The sequence below is a fragment of the Sus scrofa genome, chromosome 6 (genome assembly GCF_054392235.1).
Source record: "Sus scrofa isolate SSC_HxYL_T2T_F1_AM1 chromosome 6, Sscrofa_HxYL_maternal_Yorkshire_Landrace_v2.0, whole genome shotgun sequence".
In the NCBI taxonomy this organism is placed as follows: Eukaryota; Metazoa; Chordata; class Mammalia; order Artiodactyla; family Suidae; genus Sus; species Sus scrofa.
This window is the reverse complement of record NC_139388.1, coordinates 82,716,431-82,727,984: the sequence shown is the minus strand read 5'-3', so window position 1 is coordinate 82,727,984 and position 11,554 is coordinate 82,716,431. Positions and strand designations below refer to the sequence as shown.

The window sequence follows — 11,554 nt, the reverse complement described above, 5'->3', positions numbered from 1 at the left end:
TTGCAGTATTTCAATCTTTGGCACTGTAAACTGTCTCTCCCCCAGCGTTAACAAGGCTGTGTAGCCTGGAGGAAAATGTAAATAACCAACTGTGTTCTCTAATTATTTCCTGCCTGGCCTGAGGACACTTGTGTCCTTCCAGACTCATCCAATCTCACAGGTCACCGAGAGCAGGCAGGAAGCCCCTAGAACACCACCCAAGCCAGCAGGTGGCCCCTGGCCCACTTGAATCACTGTGGGTATGGAAGTTTCCCACTGGGGTGGAGACAGCACTCTGGTCCTAGCGGATCCTCCAGAAAGACTCTCAGTTGGGTAATGAGGTCCAGAATCTGGGCCTTGTAGGCTCAGGGACCGGATAGCATTTGTGCACCCAGAAGTCTCTGGGTTACGGAATGAAGCAAAAATCACACCAGGACAGTGACCAAGGGAGAGTGGCCTTGCCAGAAGCCAGAGTGCCAAGGACCGTGTACCTGTTGGTGTCAAGGTACCATGGAGCCAATTCAAAGGCCACCTGATGAGCAAAAACATAGAACAAGAGACAGCAGGAGCCTCAAGGCCAAAATCACGAGGATGCAGCGAGGCTGATGAGGCCACAGCAACTGTGACCGGAGCCCTGGAGGAGGCAGGGACCTAGGTGAAGTCCTCCTCTAGGTGAGCCCCGGGTCACTGCTGCCTACCTGTGTCTGGGGGAAGGTGCCTCCTCCCAGAATGGGGTCAAACCAACCCTTAGAGTTCTAGAAAATCCCAAGGTGGAAGCCATTGGACAGCTGCTCCGTGCTGAGACAACAGCAAACTATCAGGGACGTTCTTGGATACCAAGCAGCCATCATCGCAAGGACGGCCCTGTCGGAGTGTGCGGCACCCCACACACCTGGGCGGAAGCTAGGGCCAGCTGCTGCAGCTCCGTGAGATCCCAGACTGTACTGGGAGAACACGCATACCTCCCACACCACGTCTCCCGAAAGGACGTTTCCCACGTGCTCTGTCTCACGCACGCAAACAGTGGTCACACAGCAACAAAAACAACGTGCAGCTCTGTCTTCAAACTAGAATTTATTGGTATACAAAACTCCATTTCATAGATAAAGTGGCACATCTTTGCAGCTTCTATTGCACCGAGTATTGAAGATTAAAAACACAAAAAAAAGAAACATTTGGTTTTGAAAACACTGCAAATAGCCAAGTACAGTACTTTGGTAAATAAAAAACAAAATGGTTCAGAGTAACGCAATCTGAGGAAAGAAACACCTGGAGGACATGAACTACAGACATCAGACAACGGTCACGTTTCCCCCCGTCGAGCTCCACAGATAAGGCAAGACTTGCTAAGTCTATGGCTCATGACCCCACGGAGGCCTCAAACATCTCCAGAGTGCAGCGAGGACAGGTACAGTGCAATCAGAACAAGAGACGGCGCTGAGCCTGCGAAAGCCCCTGTGTTCTCCACAGACCCGCCCGCCCCCTTCAGAAGGGGACAAAGGCCCACCCCCACTGCGACATCAACAAGAGAAACATGGAGGTTTGCTGGCCGACTCCTGGCTCTTTTTCTCACTGAGCTCAGTGCTGGTGGAGGATGCTGGAAGGGGAGCCGGGGAGGCCGAGGGCCTTTCTGCCCTCGGAAAATGAACCAGAGAGGAGCCCTCACCCGTCTTCCTTAAGTGTTGGTGGTCGCGGGACCGGCCAGGGGACAAACCACAGGCCGAGGTCTGTGACTGAGCTCAGACCGTCAGCGAGGACCGGCAACAGTGACCTGCTGGATGTCGACAGGCGGAGGAGGAGGGGCTGACTGCGGAGGCTGCGCCCGGGATCTTGACCTTTGGTGGCTACCAGCACGGCGAGCACAAGCAGTTTGGGGTCACGGGCAGGCCCGGCTTAAAACCAAGACACCGCGCAGCGTTCGTGCGTTTCCAGACGTCATTCTTCACTGGTTCCAGTCCCCTGTCACATAACTCTGCGAGCACGCTGAGCATTTTAACTGAGCTACCGTGTAGTCCGAACTAGGAAAGCGGGGCTCTCCAAAGCAGTCCCCCAGAGGAAATGGTTAAGAGCCTGAGGCTTGCACAGGGAAGGGTGGCACGGACAGTCCACGAGGCCCCGCTCCCCTGGGGCTGGCTCTGGGCACCTTCTGGTTTCAGACCCTGTGTGCACCCCGTGACTGGTGTGGCCACTTGGAACCACTTACCCATTTTCCCCTCTAGTATGTGACACCAGAAGATCCCGTATAATTTAAATATGCCATCGAGACTTTCAACCTAACAACATCAGTGGGAAAATACGATTTACTTTAGAGTCAAAAAACACACCTTGTAAAGAGTGCCATCAAGTCGCCTCAGAACAACCGTCGGAAGGCCCCAGAGTTTGAGCAACACCTGCTCTGAAAGCTGAGATGAATAAAACAGTGAATAGTGAAAATGTCCAAACAAAAAAACTGCATCTGAGTCTAAAGGCTGCTACGGAAAGACAGAGCTTTGAGGTAAAAGGTGAGCAGCTACACGTCTGCCCAAGAGGGGAGTCAGAGAGGGCCAGAGCTGCGACACTGAAGCGCCACTGTCACCCTCCTGGTCAGGGGCGTGTCAATCGGCTCTGACTAGGAACCCAAGTTTCCCTCCACTGACCGCCCATTCGAGTCACACAGTTCTCGGAGGTAAAGTGACGGCAATTCCACGTGGACCCACTAAACAAACCCGCAGTGGTCCAGAGTGTCTCCGAAAGAGAGAAAATGCACACTGACAACAGGGACGCACGCGAGCACAGTTCAGGCCAAGTCCATCTGCTGGCCACCTACTTAACATGTGAGCAGCACGCCCTCCCCCACACCCCGGGACCCTGTCATTTCACACTGTCCAGGCGCCCCAGGAAGCAGGGCGGGCATCACCCCCACAGAGGCTCCAAGCCCAGCTCTAGCTGCCCCATGATGGAGATCCCACTTCACAAGCCCTTGGAATCAAAATGGGTTTGGAAGTGTTTTCAGAGCTTATGAAAGAAACTATAGACAATCTCAACTAACATTTAAGATTCTTCTTTCTGCCACAATTCGTCAATGATTTTTCTCCTGAAAGCATATGTTCCTATTACGGAAAAATAAATACACATAGACACTCTATCCATCTTAATATCTCCTGGTGGTAACTATATTAATTTAGAAGTTGTGGTTCTATGTTGTTTTGATGTATCTACCTCTCTAGTACAAATTGTTGCCACTAAAAGTTTATTTATTTTGACCTTTAAAAAAATCTTCTTTTAAAATCCATGAAACCTTTATATACAGTTTATAAGACTAGTAAGCAGCTAGGGACCACTGCCCCACCTCTCCCTCCTCGTGACTAAAGCTACAAAGACAACAACCCCAAGTGACAATCCTCTAACAGCCACAGAGATTAAGAAAGACTCGCTCCTGCTGTGGAGTGCACGTGAGCAACGGGGCAGGTGCCACCACTGCCAACAGGATCCCAGGACTAAACACCCCAGGCCTCCACTGTGGCTGCCAACAGAGTGGTTCCCCAGCACCCCCCAAGGCAACGAGGTACCACACGAGTCCATTCACCTCGCCCTTTGGTGAGAAGACTGAGGCAGTGAAGTCTAAATTCAAACCTGTAGCTAGAAGATAGCACTAAAGTTGGATACGTGTGACCCATTCCTAATACTAAACACAGACCAAACAGAGCTGGAAAACTACGAAACGGTAATAACGGAAAACTACTGAAGCCATTTGACCAGTTTCTAAAACCACTGTTCTTTTAGCCCAGAAATGCTGAAGCCTATTATCAGAATTAGGTGATTTACAAAGAAATGTGCCCGATATTCTTTAATAACATTTTAGCAACTTCTAAAACCCAAGAGGGCCCAAGGGCACCTGCATTAACCAAGGGAATAAAGCAATCCTACCACTTCTGACAATGGGTCGCCCTTAAGCTATTTCTGACGCCTAATTTTACTGAATTTCTGGTACACAGTCTTGATCTGTCTCTCACAGTACAGAAGAGGCAAGAAAGCGTTCACGCACAAACGCTCAGCCGCAGGCAGGAATGCGCCCAGGGTTGAAAGCCAAGAGAACAGGAGATCCTAAAGCACTGGATCTCACTCCCTTGGAGACAGTAAGGCAACGGAACCCTTTCACGTGTCTGGACTGAGTTCTAGAGGCTTGGACTCGGGACTCTGCAACATGCACAGAGAAAACGCTGTGCCATTCCCAAATCTGCACAGTGTCACGAGGTACTGCACCAGAACGTCCTGGGAGCGCCTCCCAGAGACTCCCGATGCTCCAAACACAACACGTTGCCAAAGTCAAACAAACAAAACATTAAAATACATCATTAAAACCAAAGAAAGCGAATCACCTGCTGATAAAGACAATCCGGTGAATCCAAGGCCAGTCCACCCACTGACATCTCTACATGTCAAAGCCTTTTTATAGCTTTCGCTTTGCCTCAGAACCCTTATAATTTTGAATTTTGCCATTGATTCAGCGTATATTATTTCTATTATTTCCCCAAATATCAGGTCCCCCAAAGGCAAAGTCTGTCCAAAATGGGCCACTTCATACATTACAGTTTTAAAGTTTACATCCACCTAAGTGATGGTTTCCATCGGTTTGGGTAATGGCATCACTCCACCGCCCAAATCTGACTATTTCAGCACTGTGGAGCCACTCAAAGGCCTCGGCCAAAGTAGTTCTCCGCCTTGCTGGTCTAACCTAAATCTCTAACAACTTCTGAAGGATTGCTAGAGTTTTTCCAACATCAAAACCCAAAACTGGGCTTAAATAAAAAGAAGTAAGTGCAGCATTTTATGGGATCTCTCTCCCTCTCTTTTTTGGGGGGCACCTCCGTGACATGCAGACACTCCAGGGCCAGGGATCCAACCTGCACCCCAGCAATAACCAGGGCCACAGCCATGACACCACCAGACCTTTAACCCACCACACCACCAGGACACTCCTGGGATTTCATTTCTGCAATACTAAGAAACCTGAGCAAGAGGTCAAGTTACCTTTTATTTCTCTGAAAGCATCCTTCTAAAGCTAGAATAGTAGCAAACTAACTTAAAATCTGAACATGAAAAACCTTAGATATACTTTCCGACACTCTACCCTTACAAAATCAACGAACTCTTCAGCCTCTTCCTGAGCAAAAACTCAGGACTCTTTATTTCTCCCTTTACAAATATGGGTTCTGCTCGCCATACTTGCAGAATCCCAGAGCTGCACCATAAATGGTGCTAAACCATCTTCTCACTGTCAAGAAACAAGTACCAGGAACTCAGCAACACCATCAATTTCCCAGCAAAGCCCAGGCCTCATTAACAGTCAGGCCCATATGGCTTGAGTGCAAACAAACCAACAGCACCTGCATCCCATCTGAAATAACATTAGCATCAGGAAGAAGAGAAACGTAGTTGTTTAACGTCCGCCCTGACTACAGAGGCCACAACCTCCATGTCCTATTACTTTGGGAAAACACTTCCTGAATTATTTTCTGATTAACTTGGATTAGAAGAAAATTAACTTTAAACATGTACCTGAGTTGGAGATCATTTATAAACTATCCTGCATGTTATTATCTGTTTGAAAGTGAAAGAGGAGGCAAAGGAAATCTGTCATTTTGAATTTCCTGAAACGTCTTCAGGAACAGTGACAGCGAAACTCAGCTCAAGTGTTAAGGAAAAATCCCAGGGTCACTGAACTCTGACTCTCAGGGCAAATAAAACCACACAAGCAAAAGGTTTTTCTTGACCTAACTCATCCACCCCTAAAACTCAATATTTGACTTACAGAACGTGAATGGCTTCCCTGCACTTTCATTAAATAAAACACATCACTGACAAAACTCTGAACGAAAAAGAGGCAGCTTGAAGGAAAGGAACTCCGAGTGTGATTCTGTGGGTTGCGTTTCGCTTTGGAAGAGGACGGCCTGACCGGACAGCCCGGCGCGCGCTCCACCTGGCCTTGGCGTCTCCCGGCTCCCAGGCGGCCAGAGTCAGATGTTGAGAGCAGCGAAGGTCTTCACCAAGGTGACCTGCGCGCCCGGCTCCGCTTCGCTTCTGTTGTTGTCCCTGTGGCTGCTCCTGCTCTCCAGGGCTTTGTGCCGGTGCCTCTCCTCCTGGCGCTTCTTCTTCTCCAGGCGCTGCTGTTCTCGCCTCTGCTTGTTTGTGACCTGTAAGAGAAGGCGGCCGGGTGACGCTCCAGCACGGCTGACACAGGCCGCACCTGCTGGAGGAGGACGGGGGGCTCACAGAGGCAGAGGACACAGACTGCCTCTCGACAAGAACACACAAAACCCACCTAACGGACGAAAAACGATTTATTTTCCATTACTGTTCAAATTTACTTTTAAATTTACACCCCCCTGCTGAGCTAGCCAACAAAACCAATTCCATTCTCCTCCTAAACCAATCCAAAATGACTTAAAGAAGGATTTGCCCTAGTCCAGCAGGAGATACACGCAACCATGCCGCAGGAAATTATTTCGGTAAATAATTTAATGCCCCCGGGAATCCCAACCAAAATCCTCAGAAGCTTTACTGCACGTAGCCTCAGTCTGTGGCGTTTACATTCTGTTGCACTTTGAGCTCCTAATTTCTTGATTTCTACACAATAAGCTCCAAATTCAGTAACATAAGTGGTGTCACATACCGCTTGTGGGAGTGGAAGCGGGGACGGAGAGGTACAGCCTTTCTGGGAAGCATTTGACAATTTACCAAAAGGCCTTAAAAAGATTCAAATGCCCTTTAACCTGCTAATTCCTCTGCTGGGACATGAGCCAAGCAAATAATGCAAAATACGAAAATTTCTACACAAAGGTGTTTACTAAAGACGATGGCATTTACAAAAAATGGGATTTGGTCCCATGGCTTAGCGCGGAAAGCACCCCCACAGGCGCAGCAATGTCAGGCGGAAAGAGGAGGCTCCCCGAGTGAACAGGGCAGGAGCCCAGGGTTCACTTCCTTCCGGTTGTCACCTCGAACTCCCAACAGGACAAGTGAGGTCTCGTTCTGCTTTATGCTACACGGCCACACCCTCCCCCATTCCCTACAACGACCACCTTTCTAAATCAAAGGAAAAACCACACAGTGAAATGAGCTCCAAGTTCCCTCCACTGCCACCGAATCAGAGCAGCCCACCACTCGCCCTTGCCGCCCCATCTCTCCTACCTTTGGTAGCTGGTTTTTATTTGCTTTGTTTTCTTCACTAGGGCTGGCCCGTGCCTTATTATTTTCAGTCCTGCCTTCATTTAAGCCCTGATTTCCACAGATTCTGGTGCCACTGCCACCCTCCTCCCATAAAGGGCCGCACTGCTTCAGCACTCGGCCACTGGACTCAAGGTTCTCCTCTGCATCTTCCAAAGAAAGATAGTTTGTTAAATTGAAAGCCTTCGATAGTTACACAAAGCGACTACTGTTAAATGACTCCAAAATGTCCCGAGTCCCTAGATCACTGTCATGTGGAGAGCAAGCCTCCTTGAGGCAAATTTCTAATACCAAGTCAACACAGTGGGGAACAGAAGGAAAAAACAATTGGTATAATTTAGAAGAAAAATTTTAAAATAACCTGTTAACCAGTCTTAACATCACCTTTCCACCAGGTGAGCGCTTTGTTTTATTAGATTTAACCATTTTCTTAACATGAATTTTTAGGGGGAAATCTTTCATCTGTACCCAAAAAACAGAAAGGAAACAGGCTCTAAAGCTGCTCTGTCCAACACAGTAGCTACAAGCCACATGTGGCTATATAAGTAAAATTAACAAAAGTTTGGAGTTCCCGTTGTGGCTCAGTGGTTAACGAATCCAACTAGGAACCATGAGATTGTGGGTTCAATCCTTGGCCTTGCTTAGTGGGTTAAGGATCCGGCATTGCCGTGAGCTGTGGTGTGGGTCGCAGATGCAGCTTGGATCCCGAGTTGCTGTGGCTCTGGCGTAGGCTGGTGGCTACAGTTCTGATGGGACCCCTAGCCTGGGAACCTCCATGTGCCACAGGTGCGGCCCTAGAAAAGACAAAAATAAAATAAAATAAAAATTAAATTAAATTAAAGAAAGTTAAATACAATTTAAATGTAGTTCCTCAGTCAGTCTCACTCAGCTACATGTCAACTACATACCACACGGGAGAGCACAGACACTGCACAGTGCTATTTCAAAGTCAGAAAGACCAAGATACCTACAGCTTTCAAAGGAGGCACAGCAAATAAAACACCCAATCAGAAAAGCATAATGCCAAGAAGAGTATCTGGCACATAATGTCTGGCAATAATTGCAATCACTTAAAATAAATAACTGGAGCAGTTCCCACTGTGGCTCAGCGGTAACGAACCTGACTAGTATCCATAAGAACGCAGGTTTGATCCCTGGCCTTGCTCAGTGGGTTAAGGATCCAGAGTTGCCATGAGCTATGGTGTAGGCTGCAGATGCAGCTCAGATCCGGTATTGCAATGGCTGTGGCATAGGCTGGCAGTTGCAGCTCCAATTCCTAGCCTGGGAACTTCCATATACCATACGTACGGCCCTAAAAAGCACAAAAAACATAAAACAAATAAGATAAAATAGTTAAATTTAAAACAAAATAAAAAACTTTTATTTACTTTTTAACTTGATGTTAACATCTTTTTTCCTTCCTCTGAATCACAGGGTTAAACTTGGCTCAAGAAAAAAAAAAAATTCTGAATTATCACCAGTTAATAGGTGCTAGTAATTAAATATTTCAATTAGAAAAACACCTTTTCTCTCCATTCCATCCAGTTATCACTTTGATATTATAATGAGACCTTATTTCTAAAAGAGTCAAGTCTTCCCTGACACTTTCCATCCCTTCAAAACTGGGCTAGGGGCCTTTCCATGCATTCCCCAAGCACCCTGTGCTTCCACCTCGTTATGTATCATTATCCAGTTTAGTTATCGTCTCCAGCACGCCTCCCCCGCAGCCCCACCCTGGACTATATTCTCCCCGGTAGGGCTAGCACCAAGCAAAAAACGGCTACATGTACAAAGTGCTCAATAAACAACTGCTGCATGAATGGGTGACTACAATGATACCCGTCATTTGATTAAAAATAAATATTTGGAAAATCACCAATGCAATCACTTTGAAAGCTTATAAATATCAATCATGGACTTACTATTTCTTTTCCCCTGGTTCATCTGGAGCATAGCAATTATGGCAGATTCAATATTATAATTTTCAGCTTCCAGGTTCTGGACTATCAAATTAAAATCCTATAAAAGAAACAAAGGAACACTTCAAGATTCAATATACTTTTGCTACCTACCTCTCCTTCAACAATTTGATAAAAAATTTGATACAGCATTTGTAATAATGAAAATCGAGACAAGATTTTAAGATCTTCCATTTATAAAATATCTTAATTTTCAGTAAGATCAGTCACCTGAAATAACCATTTAATAAAATAAATATTTATAAAACTGGACTAGTCTGAAAAATAATAAATTCACAAATTCCTTAGGATTTTGAACAGTATTAGGTAAAGTCTAGCAAGGAGTAAAATGAATAAACAGCTCTCATTAAGTCATATCACATAACCTAATCAAATTACAAATACCATTGGACCTATTTTGGCCCATCAGGTGTTTGCAAGCTAGAGTGACACCACAAAAATCGCAGGTAGAGCAACGCTTGTTTATAAACCACTGTTACCGCATGACAAATACTAACTGAACACCCAGTTGCATTGCAAACTTTCTGGACAGCATCTTCTACTTCGTCTCTCAGGTCATCTTCAAAGTCAATTCCCTTTGTCTTGATCTTCTCTCTTTTATTTGATTCATCCTGATGAAGCATCTGAAACTAAGGGACATAAAAAGAGTAATGATCAATGGAGCTATGTCAGAACTTTCAACACAGGAAGACATTCTAACCTCAAAAACATTCCAATATACGAGAAACGATTCCATGAACAATCTTAAAGGAAGAGCAATCACTAGGCTACATTTTATCCTGACACTGGGATTCTAGGCCACAATTGAAGTATTAAAAAGAGAGGCCCAAGATACTGGATAAACTGTTCAGCAAAAACAGCACTGGAGCACCTAGTTTCTAGAGACCTATATTTTGGCAATGACTGCTGACTCGGACAGCACACACCTGTCTCGGTTGTTTCCAGAGCTGTGAGCTAGCTGAGTAACAGAATTGATCCCCTAGACTAGCACCCAATGAGCCTTTTCAGCAGGACAGCTCACCGTGAAGAAGCATACAGACAACTGTCATCTGGCGCCCTAGGCCCTATCTCATCATTAGCAAGCTTCAGTGTGCTGAAGGTCCCGACCCAACCAGAGTATCACAGGTGGGCATGACTCATCTCACCTCACCTGCTAACCCCACACTCAAGGGAACCTGTCAAGAGTTCTCTTGTGGCTCAGCAGATTAAGGATCGGGCGTTGTCACGGCAGTGGTGGCATGGGTTTGATCTCTGGCCTGGGAAGTTCCACACGCCACGGGCATAGCCGAACAAAACACACCAAACCAATAAAAAAGACATAGTTTGCTCTTCTAAAACATATTCATTCTCAAAGGAAGCTGTCAAATCCAAATGCTAAAAGCAGGAAGAGCAGCTCACTTGGTATCCACAGGCCTTTACAACCTAAGCCCACTTCAGAAAAGCTAAAACCATCCCTCTGTGGATCCCAATCGCTTTCTCCCTCCGCTTGCTATTAATGCAGAGAGAGGTGAAATGAGCAAGGGCGTTCCTAGCACATGCATGTAGAAGTGTAAGTGGAATCCAGCAATGTGCAGTGTATTCCTCAGAATGTTAGTAAAAAGCGACTCTTCTGACATTTTACCCTAGCCATTGGGCTATGTGTATCGACCGTTTTCGAAACTCATCCAAAGGAAATAATGTCAAAGTATAGAAAGGATTTATGCAAAACTGCTCATCGCAGTGCCATCGAGAGTGGTGAATAACCGGAAATGCCTAAAGGTGTCACAGCATGGGTGTGGTTAGATAACCACGGTAAACCCAGAGAATGCCGCTTCGTTCCCAATAAGGTAAGGAACAGGAGGATTTTCACTACCCCCATGATTACTTAACAGTGTCTTAGAGGTACCAGCAACGCAATTAGCCCTCCCAAAAGCAAAATTAGAGGTATAAAATTGAAACGAAAGAAGAAAAGTTATCACTATTTGTAGATATGATAATTCTATACCTTAAAAAGAAAGAGAGGAGTTTCCCATCGTGGCTCAGTGGAAATGAATCTGACTAGTATCCATGAGAACACAGGTTCAATCCCTGGCCTTGCTCAGTGGGCTGAGGATCCGGGGTTGCTATGGCTGTGGCATAGACCGGCAGCTACAGCTCCGATTCAACCCCTAGCCTGGGAACCTCCATATGCCGCAGGTGCGGCACTAAAAAAGACAAAAAGACAAAAAAAAAGAGAGAGACTCAACAAAAAAAAAATATTCCCAACAAAAAGAATTCTGGCAAATCATATATTTATAAGAACTTAGGGGGTTCCCGTCGTAGCACAGTGGAAACAAATCCGACAAGGAACAATGAGGTTGTGGGTTCGATCCCTGGCCTTGCTCAGTAGGTTAAGGATCCCGTGTTGCCAT

At 46.2% G+C, this 11,554-nt stretch overlaps 1 protein-coding gene across 5 annotated transcripts in view; it reads right to left on the bottom strand.

Annotated features, from left to right (window-relative positions):
- Positions 1-1,036: 1,036 nt before the first annotated feature.
- The window catches only part of OTUD3 (OTU deubiquitinase 3), a 31,945-nt gene continuing 21,427 nt past the window's right edge, over positions 1,037-11,554 (bottom strand). For 2 of the 5 annotated variants that reach the window (XM_021095471.2, XM_084963130.1), the window contains exons 5-8: positions 9,662-9,793; positions 9,108-9,204; positions 7,150-7,334; positions 1,037-6,152 (exon numbers count right to left, since the gene is read on the bottom strand). In XM_021095471.2, coding sequence (XP_020951130.1) covers positions 5,976-6,152; positions 7,150-7,334; positions 9,108-9,204; positions 9,662-9,793 — 591 coding nt within the window. In that variant the 3' untranslated portion in view covers positions 1,037-5,975. Of the gene's footprint in view, positions 6,153-7,149; positions 7,949-8,466; positions 9,205-9,661; positions 9,794-11,554 lie in introns of those variants that run through there. The other 3 variants (XM_021095472.2, XM_084963131.1, XR_014807177.1) reach the window with 2 other exon arrangements.